We start from the raw sequence: 17,358 nt of genomic DNA, 5'->3' as shown, positions 1-17,358 counted from the left end.
TGCACGACTAAATTTTCACCCGACATGAACGCTATTTTTTATTTTAAATAAATAAAATTGTCATTTTAAATAATTTGTTTATCAATTATTCACCGATTTTAAATAATTTAATAAATTTTATTGTAAATATTAATCATCAGTATTGATAATAGAAATAATATATAAATATGTGGAGTAATGAGAAGCTACATTTACTTGATCATCGATTATGCTTTGATGATTTGAATTATAAAATTTTTAAAAGTGGTAAGTTTTTATTTCATAAATAATTAATTTTTATTTTTATTTTTATTTTGTGTCAAAAATTATTTGTTTTAGAACTGGGTGAAGATTATGAGTATTTAGTGGCAAGACCTTGTTGGATTAAACTACGATTATTTTTATTCTGGGTATTTTGGTCAGCGTTACTTGTAGTAATTATTTTTTTAATAATTATTGAATTTTGTTTAATACAAGCAATATGTCCAAAAGAAAATAATAATTTGCCAATAGAGTAATGAATAAAATGTATTATTTAAAATACTCAAAAAAATGGTTCATTAAATTTAAAAGTCATATTTTTTACTCTATTTTAATTTTAAATGTCACAATAAAAAACGCGCGCTATTGTGTGGAATTTTAAATTAGATGATAAAATTTTATCTTAAAAAAAAACGTAAACTAATTCTCAGGTACTTTTGAGTAAACACCAAAAATAACTGAATAAATTATAAGTTTTGTAATGTTCATAAAGTTGACATTGTATATTTACCATTTGATCAAATAGATCATAAATATATAAATGACTAAAAAAAAATTAATAATAATAATGATAGATTATTTAAATGTACATAATTCCCTCCAAACTAATTTACATATATCTGGAGTACTATAAATATCAAATGATAAGAGACTAAATCATGAGACAGTATCAAGTTCTCCTGAACAGTTGCAATTAATTAAATTGTGTGATGAATATTTTGTAAATGTAAATGTTAAAAAAAAATATTTATTATTTCTGAAAATCTCTTTCCTTATTTTTGTAATTTGCGGAAAAACTGCATTATTTTTTTCAAAACATAAATCATTGGCGTAGCAAGTAAGTAAAAATAAGTCTGTTGGTACATATATTATGTGCAAGGGGGTAACGGTCAAGTGATTTGTACATACAGAAGGAAGTGAGAGCATAATATAGAGCATTTGCGAGTGCAGCTGCAGCGTTTTATTGCATGGTGTCATATTGCTACTGCGCTTAAAATTTTTAAAAAATCTAATCCAAGGAATCTGTCGTTCGAAGTGAACTAAAGAATCTAGTGAAGCGCAGTGTCTTTATATGCATTTAAAACGTCCCTGAATACTATTGTTAAATAATGGAGAGAGGGAAATTGAATTTAGAGAGTGCGCCTGAGGTGAATAGTACCACGAATGGTTCAGTTGCCACGTACAAGGCATTGCCTGAGGACAGTTTAGCACTTGGTGGTAATAGTAAAGTTAAAGTTGAATTATCTAGCCCCAGTGAAACTCCAAAAGCAATAATGGGAAAAAATGATGCTGAGCTTGAGGTTGGAGATGGAGCTGACGAAAAAATGCTCAATGAACAATCTAATGATGAGCCGACTAAAAATACAACCGAGGTAATTTAATTTTTCTGTAAATATTTTACATTTTAATATATTTATTTATAGATCATTGAGGTATTTACAGTGACACAATCAATATCTATAATTTTTTTTTTTGCTAGTGAAATATTTTACTTTTTATTAAACTTAGATTACTGTCTTTCTTGTATTGCATCATCCGGCTCCGTTTTAATGAAAGTTTTTTAAATTAAATAATTAATTTTTTTTTTTTTTTTTTTTTTAGGTGATATTTATATCTGAAAACGGGGATGCGAAGATCGATATGAAGCAAGCTAAGAAAGCTGTTGCTGGATTGAGCAAAGAAGAATTGATGATGTATGCTGATGACCCATTTTGGGTTAAGTTAAGATGGGTACTGTTTGGTGCGTTTTGGATGCTGTGGGTAGCAATGTTAGTGGGTGCAATAGCTATCATTGTCTTAGCGCCTAAATGTCAAGCACCAACGCCCAAAAAATGGTGGGAAAAGAGTCCGATTGTTCAATTAGAGCCAGCGGACATCAATGGAAAATCTCTGGATGCCATTAAAAATATATTAGATCAATTGAAAGCTGAGCATGTCCACATTGTTTCGCTTTCATCGTTTCTAAAGGGCGGGCCTGGTGCCACGGAAAATTTTATTGACGTTGACCCACAAGTTGGCAGTGTGAATAATGTCAAAGAAATAATTGACTCAGCTAAAACTCGCGATATAAATGTTGTGCTGGAGTTGGACCCCAATCAGTCATCAATGAAGCACTGGTGGTTTGAAAAATCTGTCAACCGCGAAGAGCCTTACACTGATTACTATGTCTGGGCTGATGGACAGCTGGGAGCTGATGGCGTTCGTAAGGAGCCCAACAATTGGCGAAGTGTCTACAGCAAGCGAGCTTGGACATGGCACGAACAACGTCAGCAATATTATTTGCATCAGTTCAATGAAACAACGCCGGACCTAAACTTCAACAACACCAAAGTTATCAACGAATTCAATGACATATTCAAATTCTGGCTGGACCTCGGTATCAAAGGATTCCGTCTTGGTAACACACGATACTTGACTGAAGACCCTGGTCGCCATGATGAGCAAGGCGGCTCTCGAGTTGTTGTTGATCCAGAAGATTACGAATATTATTCCCATGCTCACACCAAAGATCGCCAGGACAATATTAAAATTATTAAGCAGTGGCGCGATAATATAAATAGTAATGACACCAACAAAGATACACTATTTGCAATGTCTGATGATATCAAATATGATATACTGACTATTATCAATGAACATCAAAGACTCATTGATTTACCACAAAATTCACAATTTTTAATTGACGCCAATGCAAACATTGATGCTAAAACACTTAAAACTGACATATCATCTTGGATATCTAGCGTTAATGTTTCATGGCCAGGATGGGATGTAAGTATTTTTATCTTTATTATTTATTTATATCAAAACATCATAAATAATTTATATTTACATGACCTGTTAAGATTTATTTTATTTAAATAATAATATTTTATTTGCAGGTCAATGGCAAAACGCCTTTAAGAAAACGTATGGAACCAGATGTGGCGGACAGCTTGATAACAATGTCACTGCTGTTACCAGGAACTCCAATACTCAAATTAAATGACGTACTGCCAGCAAGAGAGTATTTTGGTGCCCTCGTAGAAAAGCGATACGAAGACACATTTTTATATGGCAATTTTACAAGTCATATTATCAATGGAACAGTCTTCGCATACACCAGGTAAATTATTTATCGTAATTATTATTATTGACTGGGTTATCATTAGCTTGGGTTTTAAAATTTTTTTTTATAACAAAACAATGTGTGGTGGTGGTGGTAATAATTGAAATTATTTTTATCACGTGTTCAATCACTCTAATTGACTCAATTGACTGTATCCTGAGTTATTTCTTCTCACGATTTATCAACAATTATTATCAAAGATTCATTGTGTGTTTTTAAATATAATGTAAATAGTAATAATATCTATTCACTTGTAAATAGTTATTGTTATCAGTGTTTTATTTAATTAATTAATCTTTTGTTTGCCTTTTTTTCATGCGCATTGTGTGATTTAGGAATGGGTGAGTTTATTTTTTATCTGCTAACGTGCATGTGCTATGTTTCATTACTAATATAAATTATAAATAAATTAGATCACTTATTTTAAACATTGAATAATTATTATAAATTTAATTTATTTAATAGGATAAAGCCTGGATCGCCAGGATATTTAGTGGCCTACCAAAGCTCTGATCAAAATACAGAAATAGATATTTCGGAAATTGAATCAATTCCTTCGGAGCTCAATGTCGTTGGTTACAGTGAAAACTACGCTGAAAATAAAACAACTGTCGCTTCGTAAGTATTTTAATTAAATAATTAATATGTCAATCATGTGTTAGTATATTTATTTACAAACTTTTATTTTTTTTAGAATGTATTTTTCAAATAAAATTCCAATGGCTACGAAGAGTACTTTGGTACTGACATTTGTACCAGTGAAGAAGGATTAATTTGAAATTAATAAATGATATAAATGCATTTACTCAATTGTGTGTGGCTTAAGTATATTTAATTAGCCGAATTATTAATAAAACGTTAATCACAGCATCAATATAAAAATTATATTTTTTTTTCTATTTAATTTAAAAAAAAAATAAATACTCTATACTCCCAAGTTGCACAGAGACAACTTTAAGATGTCTTTTGAACAAATGAGACAAATTTTTTTTTTTATCTCAAAGCCAAGTTTTTTTATATGAGTACGAAGTACAGGTGTTGGTCCAAGGAGCCATAGGAAATTTGTCTTCTTTTTTCCGTCCTAAACAAGTCATTTCAATCATTGTAATCAATAGGTTTACGAGTTAATTATGAGACTTGTCTTATTAAACTTAAGTGATACTATAAATAAACAAGAAATTAAATAAATTTGGTAATAATATTCAGGCATGTAATAACTGTATGTTGCTCGTAATAATAATAATAATTACCTTGTATATTAGTACTCGTAAATTATTCAGCATGAAGTTTATGAGGATCAGTAAACCTCGCGGTAAGTATGTAAAAGAACGCCGGCAGAGGTACTAGAAGAAGCATCGAGGGATGGATATTTACACCGCGTAATGTTGCAACTGACATTATTCCATATCCATGCAACAGCCAGTGTCCAAGAATTACAATAACATTCCTGACATCTGACACTGAACTTAATAATAATGATTTCATTGTCTGAAATATATAAATTATTAATTGCACACCTCAAGCGCGAAATCGCTGAGGGTGCTTTATTGGCGCTCAATTTTATTAATTAATATTTATTCGTTATAGACAATTGACTGATACCTGGTTTAATTTAAATGCAAAATGCGCTGCATTTGATAAGACTGATAAAATTATTATAATGTACGGGAACGAGTAGTCTGTAAATTTTTAATTTATTATTTTACTAATTTGGATTATTATGAAATAAACATGTAGACCAACTTACATATCAATCCTCCTCCAACCGCGTGCAATAATGTGAGAACGGGAAAGAAATACAGAGCAGCATAAATAGAATATTTACCTTGTTTAGGTAAATATCTTCTTACGAGCAAGGGTCTTACCAACAACATAATGGTTACACTGAGAGAGTAGAAAATAAAAACCATTGTGTACCTAGAAAAATATGACGTTTAAGTAACAGATAAATATGAAAATTGAAGTGAGTACTAACAGTGGATAGACAGCTTCCTGCGTACAGTGCAGCGAAATCTCATAATTTGGAGTCGGGTTGTGTAGCAAAGTATACCAGTCAGATAATTTTCTGGCCCTGCATGATTTTACTTGATATGATCCGACAGGATTAGTCACTTGTAGGGTAATCAGTGACGCACATGTAATTTCAAACAGAGCTGACAAGTGAATAACTATTACTTCTAGGGGTATGTTACGTCTCAGTGCCACCATGTCAATGCAGAACCAGTGCAACACTAGTGCAAGCAATGCCATGAACCCCAGGTACAGCCAGTCATAAAAAATGAGCATGTCATCACAGGGTACACATGCTGATGATGAATTGGTACGGAATCCTCGTGGACAAGCACCGCAGTCGGTCCAATTTCCATCAAGAAGCAGTTCGCGGCCACAGTACATACCCGGACATCGCTCCAGAATATTCATTGTCTGTTTATTTATTTATAAATTATTAGGTTAAGTTTAATAATTTATTACGATCAATACTACAACTCTCATTGTACGTTTTATTAATTACACATATGACTTGTGGAAATTTTTTTTTATCGCGATCAAAATAAAAACAATATTTATAGAATTAATCAATTAAATTACATAGGTAAAATAAATATATATGTCGAAACTGTTAAACTACATTATCAACTGTTAAATAATTTAACTAATTTAACACAATTATTTAAAATTCTCCGTTGCAGTAGCATCGAAAATGTTTAATTCCTGCAACGGCAGCGCATGTGCTCTTGCGCGGCGTAATATTTGAATACTGCGCACCGTGCGCGTAACAAGCGGTAAATTTCAAATTTTAAAAATTATAAGCTAGAAAATTGATTGTTATTTTTTATAAATTGTTAATTAATATAATTAATTAAGTAATTTATTTAAATTTAAACATGCAAGAGCAATAAAAAAAGATGGTTGTAGAGTGGCGGCATCTGTAATGACTGCGCATGATCGTGAAAGTTCGTACGATGATTGCCGAGCGAACATTACTATTTTGAGGCACAGAAGGGGCACCTCTCGACGGGGGTTTTTCTTGATAAGTGAAGGGCGACGGGTGTGCAAGAATTGTTACAGTTTTTGTTGGTTTAATTAATTTTTAAAGAGGCATTCATTGTGGGCTATTACGCCAAATGACATAAATATCAGCACTGGAATAATTGCAATAATTATAATAATTACAACACTTGGACAAAGTGTTTTTAACAAAACCTCATCGTCTCTTGTCGTCAGATCGTCTCGTGTTGTGTGTGTGTGTGAGTGTGTCGTAGCCTATGTCTACTGGGGATGAGTATATACATATATAATTAATATACAGTACAATATATATATATATATATATACGTATATATATTGCAGTAGAGTGTGCAGAGGAACGTTGTTGCAGCACTGAAATTTAAAAGAAAAAAAATAATAATAAATAAAGAGAAGAATAAATAAGAAGAAGACGCGGTGGACAATGGTTGAACGCGTCCCGGGAGGTCTCGGCGCCCTCGTTGCGGTACAAAAATGAAACAAGCTCATCCGCAACGAGCAGCTGATGGCGGCCGAGTGCTGTTCTAGAGAGCCTCCATGTCTGTCGTTTTAATCAGTTGATCGGATTTTTTTTACTTTTTATCATCCAGCAAGACTAGTGACTTGGTCGTTGATAACAAAAAAAAAAGAAAATAAGAAAACCACAAATATATATTTATAAATATATATAGACATATATAAAGTAACTATACTTGGTAAAATATATTTATCTGTCACACACAACTAGACACAATATTAAATTGTCGTCAGTCGTCTCCAACTAAAATCGTGATTTATAAATTATTGCTATTAAATATATATATATATATACATATGTACATAATATATGTATGTATGTATGTATGTATATATGTTATAAAATTCTTAGGAGGACCTAGTACACAGTGTATAGGAACTAGGATTCAGTAATAAAAAAATAGTAGAGAAGAACGTACGGCCGTACGAGGCGTGATATAACGGGGCTTCTCTCTCTCTCTCTCTTTCTTATTCTGATATATACTTGTCCTTTATCTTTCTCACTCTTATTTTCTCTTGGTAATTCTTACTCTTTCTCTCCGGGACTCCGGCATCCGGACGGGCGCGTAGCCGGTCCCGGCTATCGAATTCTCACCGAGTGAATAAAAAAAAAATAATATTAAATAAAAAAAAGGTGAACGACGGGGCGTGTGCGTGTACCGTACGTGTATTATGTATATGTGTGTACATATAAATACATAACATATAGATAAATACATATATACATACATATATATATATATATATATATACCTGTATATATATTTATACATATTATACTTGGCCTTTTTTTTTTCTACGCGTGGTACAATAAAACACGCTATTAAACGTACGGTTTTCCGCGTCTACGTCGCCGTGGCCATTAATTAATATTCGGTAAAGACTGTTCAGTAAACGAGAGCGTGTTCTTACGGAAGTGCGTGGTAGCAACACTTGCAGTCATCCATTTGATAGATTATTAATAATAACAAGTAACAAGATAAAAAAAATATTTAATTAAACGATAATTTAATTGAGTACCTTATACTTTTTATTAGATGGAACGCGTGGTCACGAGGTAACCTCTCTTGTGACATAAAAACACTCAGTAAACGCACGTGAGATAAAATAAAAAGCAAGAAAAATAATTGAATTCTTAAGACGGTCTATTTTTTGAAGACTCGTGTGTTGGCGACAACGCCTCGCTCATCATCGTCATCGTCATCGTCATCACCGTGGACTAATTTATCAGTCATTGAAAACAACTTTTTATTCCCAGCAGACACTTGTGAAAAAATAACAGATCGACTGGTGAAAACTTCTAGCACAATACCTGGAACCTGTCAGAGACATTTTCCTGTGACATTATTATTATTATTTGAATAATAATAAAATTACTGCTGGTGTGTATGATAAATAGAGTATAATTTAAATTGAGGAATGCAGCCACCGGCTCATCAGGGTGGTCCTTGTTATTGTAAAGTATAGCCGCCACGATCTCAGCCAAAGATACGGATTCGAGGCACGAGCGTGACGCCGGTGATTTAAATAATCCATCCAGCATCCGCAGTGCCTCAAATCTAACAACCAACATGTCATCTGGGACGTTTGTTGATCGGATAGATCCATTTGCCAAGCGATCCCTTAAAAAGAAGTCGAAAAAATCACAAGGCTCCTCGCGATATCGCAATTCGCAGGACGTCGAGCTTCAGCAGCTACCTCAGCTTAAAGGTAATGATATTTTATTAGATATTATTTCAGATAATTTATTAAGTGACTTTATTTTTAAATTCATTTATTATTATTATTATTTTGATATCGTCAACGGTATTTTGACATAGTTTTTTATACATCTATAGACAGGACTCTTGGCATGTTGCTATTCCTAACCTATACTGATTTTAAACTATCATGACTCTGTGTGCCAGGATCTATAATAACTTTTAACTATAAATAAATCCTTAACGCCAAAAATTTTAACCAATAGACTCTTACAGTCAACTTGAGTCCATACTTGATAACTATTATTATTATCATTAATGTTTATTTATTCTTGGAATTTAAAATTTTTAAAATAATTTAAATTTATGAAAACGCAGCTTTAAATTCGTATAGTATTTGATATTAATAATCAAGTGATTCAATCTGAGCAGATGAAATTGAATTTAAAGCAGTAATTTAAAATATTACATCATCTAATTTAATATTCTACTGCGATTGTTTTTAAAATAAATATATAATTATCTGCGAAAATAACTTTTAAATTAATTATATAATTGGATAATAAAATTAATGGTTATTTGTTTTGTAACAATTGAATTATTTGAAGATTACTTTCAGATAAAAGAATTAAATATAGATTATGTATTTACGGATTTACGGTTTTTTTTAATTTGAATTATTGCTAAATGTGCAGCATAGCAGCTTATAACCTACGCAGACTTGGAACAGTATCTTCCTACTCACTGAACTATGACTAACACTTGTCCTTCCAACTTGTTTGGATTCTCCCTGATTTGTTTCACGTGGTAATTTTAACTTTTGTAGTAAATTGCTCATACACTGATACAAATAATAACTAAAAAAAAAAAAACTTAAAATTTATTAAATAATTAAATTTTATTACGCGGCTCATGTTTTATTTAAAAAGAGCTGTCATTTTTTTCTCTTTCCCACTCATTACTATTCTGGTTGCACTTGCACAGTAAATGGAAACTTTGTTACCATTTTTTTTTTTTTTTTTTTTTTTACAAAAATCTTGAATTGCTAAATTTATTTTGCGTTTAAAGTTTTTGTTAAAAAACTTGGAGCAAAATAAAATTAATAATAATGGAGTTGGTGGGCAATTGAAATTTTTTTAATTTTTTTTCAACAATAATTAAAAAAAAAAACTAAAAATATGTACGTGTAGAAAATTCCATAAGCTTTTATTTTGTTTATTAGACGTTGGGTAACTTCGGTATCATGAAAATTAGTGTTGGGAAAAATAAAATTTTCAACAGCAGAAAGTAATAAATAATTATTTGTATTTTGTTAGTTGACAGAATGCCTGTTTGAATGATAATAATACTAAATGAAGAGAAAAAAAATAGTCATAATAACATTAAATCATTAAACAAAGTGGAAATATGAGAATACAAACTTGCATGCTATGTTTGAACGTAGAAACTCCCTGGAGCTAATATCTAATTACAATGTTTAATGGACGATACTAATGCTTTCACAGTCCATCTACTCTCCCTGGTGCTTATAGGTGGAGTACCACCCCCTAATATTTCACTTAAAAATCTTTTAAAAACTATTATACCTCTCACACATATATATTCATGCCAATATACATTTATACATTCACTTCCGTCAGTTCAATATTCTACGAAAGTAAAACTGTCAATTATCTTTAGTTTTTTTTTTTTTTGAACATTATAATTTAGTTGGTGATAAAAAAAAAATTTAATGATTACGAGCTATGATAATACGTCAGCTGCGTATCCAATTGACTATAGCAATGATCTAGTCGGTCACTGTCAAGATCACAACTGCAGAAATTACATATCAACATCTAACTGCTCTCTATCTATCTGTATATGTATATGTATATGTATATATAAATATATATACATATATTATGTGTGGGTCTTTTTTCATCTCATCTCATATTTTATTTAATACCACTCATGTTTTTTTCGTTAATACCAAGGCCGTTAAATATTATTTTTTCATTAATCAATTACAACCAATGAACTATTATCAGCCGTGGAATAAAACCTCATAGTAGTCGTTATCTGCAAAACAAAAAAAACACACAATTCAATTATTATCTCTCGTAAAATATATTTATATATAAATAAAAAAAATATGTTCACATATAGACAAACAATATAAAATTGTTTCAGGCAGTTGCGTATATATAACATATGTATGTATGTATGTATGTATGTATGTATGTATGTATGTATGTATGTATGTATGTGTATATATTATATACAAAAGGCCGATGAAAAGAGACAAAATTACAAATATATATATATATATATATATATATGTGTATATATAAAATTTACTATCACCGTCGAGTTCACCATCGAGTTTTCATAGAGCACGTGTCGATCGACGTGACGTAATTCTTCGGCGCAATGTCCTTGCTGCGATCGATGCGGGGATGCTCATACGCTCTCGTGATAACTACTGTAGCATACAACAACGTAAACCGACGACGACGACGACGACGACGACGAGCTACAGGAGTAGTATTGAGTGCATGTATATTATATATATATACAGGAGAGACTAGATCCTCGTGCTTTTCCGTATCCGTTTACGCCCACACAATAATATGAGTCCAGTAGAATCACATACATAATACAATATCTATGCCAAAGTACAACTACTCTATATATGATACCAAGACAATCCCTATGAATAACAAAATAACACAGAGTACAGAATGGAGTTTGGTACAACGGAAACTCCGTCTACCGGAGTACCCAATATCAATCATAATAATATTAATCATAATAACGTAACATAATAATGATAAGGGAATTAATAATGATGATGATAATAATAATAATAATAATAATAATAATAAATGATGATGATAGAGTATACGCGATGGTAAGGTAGGTTGGTGACCGATGGTGGTGCTGGTGGAGGAACATTTACTCTTGGGATAGAGGGCCGTCGTCGTGGAGTAGAGAACAGTATGATAGTCAGTCTCGACGGCAGCGGCGGGAAATTCAGCTGCTGCTGTTGGTATATTATATAGTGGGAGTATTGATCCAAAATGCCCTCGGCTACCCGCCTAGAATGCTCTCGACTCTTTACCACCCCGACCGCCACCGTCTCTTTGCTTCCACGCTTTCCACTTCTGGCGGCGTACAGTACAGTAGCATAATGTTGAACCACGATCGGGATCTACACCGTCGCCACCAACCATCACCACCACCACCACCACCACCTTCTCTACCACCTCCTCGTTTACATTTAAAAACTTCCCTCGTTGCACTTACACCCGTCTTCGTCTATTCTACCTTGTTCCCCTTTGCGTCGGCTATTATAAACCAAACTATTGCTCCCCGATAATCAACCTTCACCACCTAAAACCTCCACGCAGAACTTGTTTTTTTGTCAATATTATTATTAACCTAGTTAGACGACATCAGTATATATATATATATCTTTATATCTATATAATATAGTTTTTATGATGCTAAAGCTAACTGATGAATGAATTTATAAATAAAGTTAAGTAGCTACGTAGATGATGATGTCGTGCCGAAGTTTATTACGCGGGTTATTGTTCTATTTATTACAAATAAAAAATATAAATATATATCAAAGGTTTATCAGTTTGGGTTATTTTATTATTAGCTATTGCTGTCGCTGTTGTTGTTGTTTGTTGGATTTATTTCGACACTATTTTTCTTAAATCTTGAGTACTTGTTACCCAACAGATGCCAATGAAATTCAACTGAGAGTATCGAAGGTGACTAGCCTTTGACCTCACTCCTGTTCGTTCGTCATCGCCTCAAGTGTTATAGATATATATATAGTTAAGTTTTCGAGGTGACTCTAGCTCGTTGCATCGTAGCGTGATAAGGTGAAGAAGTAGCAGACGCAGCAGGGGTTAAAGCTGTGACGAGGGATAGACATAAGAGCGAGATAGAAATTTAACCACCTGGAGAATCAATACAGGAATAAAGTTTTTTTTATGAAAAATTGCACAAGACTATTACTCGAGCCTCGAGTCACTCTCGTTTTAAGTGAATGAAAAAAAATAAAAAATACATTTATATACATATATGTATGATATATAGCGCGTTACTATAAGCCACTTGGTTATTCAGCAACATGCTAATGTATGATATAAGAATAACGTGTGGATTGGCTTAAGCACGCGAACTATCCACGAAATGCCTTTGTTTCAAAAAAAGTAACCCTCGACCTTATCTTCATTCTTATTATTACTTTTTGTTATCTTTGTTCTTTTATATTTTTATTAAGTAAAATCTCTATCTTCTTAATTTATTTTGTCAAAGTCAGCTCACGAGACTTTTTTTATTGCTTTAAAAATTACAGCTCGAGTAGTTTCAGTGACCGTAGGGTAAAAAACAATGAAAGTTTTAGTTGAGCAAGTAGCCAGTAGCCAACTTCCTACATCTCTTGCTCTCGGTCATGTTATAAATTCTTACATTACTCGTATGTGTACTGTGTAGTCTTACATACATACAATACAATCGTGTTCACTGAGAACCGAGACAAGACTCATATACATATTGCAGATATATTTATATTAAAGATATAAAAATATACAGAGAGCTTTTGTAGATGCCAACGATCTGTTTCGATTTCTTGCTAATAACCGTACATTCCATGCAGTACAAGAGCTGACTCTCGTATGTAACATTACACAGAGCATATGAATACAGAATTATATTTGTCATGTGTGATTGTGTGGATGTGTGGATTGTGCGAATCGTAGAGAATAGAAGACTCAAAGGACAATTTCATAGTACACGGGTGTACTAAAATAACCGTACTGCCCTGCTGACCCCACTATACTGTCATTGGTGATCTACGTAGGTGGTATCGAGTACCATCCGAGCCATCAACACCACCAAGATTCACCGGAAGTCTCTTATTTTTTACTCTTTGTTTTTTACTTTTATTTTTATTCAAAAATTATGTGATAATTTTTTTTATCAAGGTGACGCGGCAATTTACAGTCATTTGAAATAAAAATCTAAATCTTTAGGGTTATTTAGTTAAAGTTAATTTTATTTTGTAGTTGATATTAAAATATATATATCTGAGATTTAAATTACATCTTTAACTACAACCACATCTACAACGGCAATTGCTTCATTATGTCTCTCTTCTCATCTCGCGTTGAATCTCAACTCGCAACCGTTGAATAAATATTTTTCCCTCTGATAATCGTGTCTCGTTGAACGTTATCGACCTACATTCCTCGTTAAATTGCTTATTTACTATTTTATTTTTAACATTTACTTGAATTTTTTAAAATAATTCTCCTCCCTTTATTGATATTTTTTTTTTTAATTTATATTTGTTTGGGTCAAATAATGAATTTATGTTATTTATCATCTCGTTTGTTTGGTTACAATTATTTGTTAGTGTTGTTGTTGTTGTCGATAAGTGATGAATGCATTGTAGATATCTAACTAGCAACCGGGAAGACCTTACAAAGTTGCTGCCTTATATAACGTCGTTTGTTTGTATGCAATAAATCAAACCGGGATTTATTTAAGTTGAAGGTTTTCCTTGAGAAAAAAAAAAAGAAACTAGTTCAAGTACCGTATTAATGAAAATTTATTTAATAAATATTATAATTATAATAAAATGTTGATGATAGTGGTCGGTAATATTTTAACAATAGTTGTAAAAAATAGTAACAGTAATTTATAAATAGTATTATTTGTTTAATTACAGATGTTACTCCGTCGGAACAGGAAGACTTGTTCATTAGAAAACTACAGCAATGTTGCGTTGCCTTCGACTTTATGGACCCCGTTGCAGATCTCAAGGGTAAGGAAATCAAGCGCAGCACCCTCAATGAACTGGTCGAGTACATCACAGCAGGACGTGGAGTTCTTACTGAACCCGTTTACCCCGAGATCATCAAGATGGTAAATTTATTTATATTTTTAAATTTTAAATAAAACGAATATATGAATGTATTTAATAAAATGATACTTTTGTATATTTATAGATTTCGGCAAATTTATTTCGAACGTTGCCACCGAGTGAAAATCCAGACTTTGATCCTGAAGAGGATGATCCAACATTAGAAGCAAGCTGGCCCCATTTACAACTGGTCTATGAATTCTTTTTACGTTTTCTCGAGTCATCGGATTTTCAGCCGGCGATTGGAAAAAAAGTTATTGACCAAAAATTCGTGTTACAAGTAATTTATAACTTATTCTTATTTTTATCCAATGCGTATTTATAATTTATTGAATTTTTATTGCTTTATTTTTTTCTGCAGCTGCTAGAATTGTTTGACTCAGAAGACCCAAGAGAAAGAGATTTTTTGAAAACAGTTTTGCATCGCATATACGGTAAATTTCTCGGCCTGCGAGCTTTCATACGCAAACAGATTAATAACATTTTCCTGAGGTAAAAATAATTATTGGATTTTTGAATTTTATCTTGACACTAAACAAAATTATGAAACAGTAAATAATAATTATAAATTAATAAATTTACAGGTTTGTGTACGAGACAGAGCACTTTAATGGCGTTGGAGAGTTACTGGAAATTTTAGGCAGCATTATCAACGGATTCGCACTCCCGCTGAAAGTCGAACATAAGCAATTTTTAGTCAAGGTAATCATTTTTAAATGAATAATATTACATCAATCAGTTGATTGTTAATGAATTAAATAAATAATAATGAATTTCCAGGTGCTATTACCACTGCATAAAGTTAAATGTTTATCGCTATACCACGCGCAACTTGCGTACTGCGTGGTGCAATTTCTTGAAAAAGATGCATCACTAACGGAACCAGTAGTACGAGGGCTTCTTAAATTCTGGCCTAAGACTTGCAGCCAGAAGGAGGTGATGTTTCTCGGCGAGATTGAAGAGATACTTGATGTTATAGAACCTAGCCAATTTGTTAAAATACAAGAGCCTTTGTTCAGGCAAATAGCGCGCTGTGTTTCGTCGCCGCACTTTCAGGTACTAAAAGCCTCGACAATTTCATCATTTTTAATTACAATTAATTGTACAATAATATCAACAGATATATAGAATTTTGTTTAATTTTTTTTTTCTTATGTATCTTTAACTACAGGTCGCCGAGAGGGCATTGTATTTCTGGAACAATGAATACATTATGTCGCTGATTGAAGAAAACAATCATGTAATAATGGGAATAATGTTTCCGGCGCTGTACAGGATCAGCAAGGAGCACTGGAACCAGACGATTGTTGCTCTTGTTTATAATGTTCTTAAAACTTTTATGGAAATGAACAGCAAGCTTTTTGATGAACTAACTGCCAGTTATAAATCCGAGAGGCAAAAGTAAATTATTTTTTATTATTTTTAAAAAATTATTTTAATTTTGTATATAAATTATTTATTTATTTAATTGATAGAGAAAAGAAACGAGAAAAAGAGAGAGATGAATTATGGAAAAAGTTGAATGAATTAGAGATTGAACGACGCGGAACACTTACGGCAACATCAAACACTCCAGTTCCTGCCACTCCTGCATCTGCGACACGAGCTCGTCCCTGAGCTGGTAAAGATTAAATTTGAAACTTTGGCATTTAAATTTGTTTTTATAAATTAATTAATTTTACATTTGTTTCAGGTAAAAATTAAATACCACGCTGCCCAATTGTTAGTCCTTAGTTTACATCAAATTTTCCGTATACAAGCTGAAAATAAAAATTGTCATTGTTAGTGAAAAAAAAAATAATAAAAAAAAAAAAATAAAATAAAAAAAAAGAAACAAAAAAAATAATAAAAAAAGAAAAAAAAAAATTAAACATAAGTATATCGAGCAGTGACGATACTAACGTGAAGTATAAAATATTCCTCTTGTTAATTACGCCCGAACAGCTGCAGGGCTAGAATTTAAAAAAAAACCGCCGGCTATCAGCAAAGAAGAAAATAATAAAATACTACAATCGTACTCTTGACACCCAGGACTATTAAAGTAATCAGTGCGGGACGATAAAAAAAAAATTAAATTAATAAAAAAAAAAAAGAATGAAAGAAATCTAGTGACTTTGTTCACTTAAGGTCATATTAGAGGCCTTGACTAATTTCTGATAATTTTATTGTGTATATTAATTTTTATTAATTTTGACGGCAATGAATTATGTTGTATGGTGTATAATCAGTGTCAGCACGTAAACAAAAAGAAAAAAAAAATATTAATAAAATATGAGAATGTTTAGTCCCTTCTTAATAAAGCTCGCTTGTACTTTGTTGAAGGAGACGATTCAAATGAGAATAAATAATATTATTATTATATTAAGTGTACGATTGATGATACATATAAATTTTACAATTATTAATTAATTAATATTATTATTAATTATAAATATTAATTTAAGATGTGAAACTTTTTCATTTTCGCGTCTAAAAAAAAATAATAAAAAACGGAGAAATAATTTTTATTAACTCTCTGTTGGAACTGAAAAGATTTACATCTCATATGAATCCTCGTCGTCAACAATTGACAGGAGGGGCGTTGTTTGAAATGTATCATATATACGTATTAATGATGATTGATGATGATAACTATAACAACAACATAATTAATTAATTAAATAATTAATTAATTAGGTAAATATATAAATAAATAAATATATATAAATATAAATATACATTATTATAAAAAATAAATAATAACAATAAAGTATAGTACTATTGATGATGATACTGATCACCACAGTAATTTAAAAATCACATTTCAAACTTACACTCTTACACTAAAGACATCTACTCGC

The 17,358-nt window shown here is 31.7% G+C and overlaps 3 protein-coding genes across 8 annotated transcripts; 2 read left to right on the top strand and 1 right to left on the bottom strand.

Annotated features, from left to right (window-relative positions):
* Window positions 1–931: 931 nt before the first annotated feature.
* LOC103576696 (maltase 2) lies at window positions 932–4,234 on the top strand. The gene is made up of 5 exons (XM_008557017.2): window positions 932–1,613; window positions 1,843–3,012; window positions 3,123–3,346; window positions 3,815–3,967; window positions 4,044–4,234. Exons 1-5 carry the CDS (start codon window positions 1,350–1,352, stop codon window positions 4,120–4,122), a joined length of 1,890 nt encoding a protein of 629 aa, XP_008555239.1. The 5' UTR covers window positions 932–1,349; the 3' UTR covers window positions 4,123–4,234.
* Window positions 4,235–4,326: 92 nt separating this feature from the next.
* LOC103576697 (JNK1/MAPK8-associated membrane protein) lies at window positions 4,327–6,236 on the bottom strand. 2 transcript variants are annotated; one of them, XM_008557018.3, is made up of 5 exons: window positions 5,325–6,236; window positions 5,097–5,266; window positions 4,952–5,028; window positions 4,600–4,837; window positions 4,327–4,510 (listed from the first exon to the last, which is right to left on the bottom strand). In XM_008557018.3, the coding sequence occupies exons 1-4, from the start codon at window positions 5,768–5,770 to the stop codon at window positions 4,622–4,624; spliced, it is 909 nt and encodes a 302-aa protein (XP_008555240.1). In that variant the 5' UTR covers window positions 5,771–6,236; the 3' UTR covers window positions 4,327–4,510; window positions 4,600–4,621. The 2 variants fall into 2 exon arrangements, with proteins under 2 accessions (XP_008555240.1, XP_008555241.1); XM_008557019.3 differs by having other exon boundaries at window positions 4,327–4,430.
* A 98-nt stretch (window positions 6,237–6,334) lies between these two features.
* On the top strand, window positions 6,335–17,285 carry LOC103576698 (serine/threonine-protein phosphatase 2A 56 kDa regulatory subunit epsilon isoform). Of its 5 annotated transcripts, none has more exons than XM_053741138.1 (11): window positions 6,335–6,597; window positions 6,701–7,058; window positions 7,930–8,602; window positions 14,324–14,520; window positions 14,604–14,798; window positions 14,880–15,010; window positions 15,103–15,220; window positions 15,299–15,574; window positions 15,690–15,919; window positions 15,994–16,139; window positions 16,212–17,285. In XM_053741138.1, exons 3-10 carry the CDS (start codon window positions 8,464–8,466, stop codon window positions 16,133–16,135), a joined length of 1,428 nt encoding a protein of 475 aa, XP_053597113.1. In that variant the 5' UTR covers window positions 6,335–6,597; window positions 6,701–7,058; window positions 7,930–8,463; the 3' UTR covers window positions 16,136–16,139; window positions 16,212–17,285. The 5 variants fall into 5 exon arrangements, with proteins under 5 accessions (XP_053597113.1, XP_053597112.1, XP_014298737.1 ...); XM_053741137.1 differs by having other exon boundaries at window positions 6,335–6,632; XM_014443251.2 differs by having other exon boundaries at window positions 6,335–7,071.
* The last annotated feature ends 73 nt before the right edge of the window (window positions 17,286–17,358 follow it).

Source organism: Microplitis demolitor, chromosome 8 (genome assembly GCF_026212275.2).
Source record: "Microplitis demolitor isolate Queensland-Clemson2020A chromosome 8, iyMicDemo2.1a, whole genome shotgun sequence".
Taxonomy (NCBI): Eukaryota; Metazoa; Arthropoda; class Insecta; order Hymenoptera; family Braconidae; genus Microplitis; species Microplitis demolitor.
Note: the sequence above shows the minus strand (reverse complement) of the source record. Positions and strands in the feature narration are given on the sequence as shown.

Bases quoted from the DNA above. Each gene is read 5' to 3' on its own strand.
- LOC103576696 (XM_008557017.2), top strand. From the start codon at position 1,350: ATGGAGAGAGGGAAATTGAATTTAGAGAGTGCGCCTGAGGTGAATAGT. The intron at 1,614-1,842 runs GTAATTTAATTT...TTTTTTTTTTAG, and splicing joins CGACTAAAAATACAACCGAG to GTGATATTTATATCTGAAAA. The intron at 3,968-4,043 runs GTAAGTATTTTA...TATTTTTTTTAG, and splicing joins AATAAAACAACTGTCGCTTC to AATGTATTTTTCAAATAAAA.
- LOC103576697 (XM_008557018.3), bottom strand. From the start codon at position 5,770: ATGAATATTCTGGAGCGATGTCCGGGTATGTACTGTGGCCGCGAACTG. The intron at 5,029-5,096 runs GTAAGTTGGTCT...AAAAATTTACAG, and splicing joins GGTTGGAGGAGGATTGATAT to ACTACTCGTTCCCGTACATT. The intron at 4,838-4,951 runs GTATCAGTCAAT...TATATATTTCAG, and splicing joins TTGCATTTAAATTAAACCAG to ACAATGAAATCATTATTATT.
- LOC103576698 (XM_053741138.1), top strand. From the start codon at position 8,464: ATGTCATCTGGGACGTTTGTTGATCGGATAGATCCATTTGCCAAGCGA. The intron at 14,799-14,879 runs GTAATTTATAAC...TTTTTTCTGCAG, and splicing joins ACCAAAAATTCGTGTTACAA to CTGCTAGAATTGTTTGACTC. The intron at 15,920-15,993 runs GTAAATTATTTT...TTTAATTGATAG, and splicing joins TATAAATCCGAGAGGCAAAA to AGAAAAGAAACGAGAAAAAG.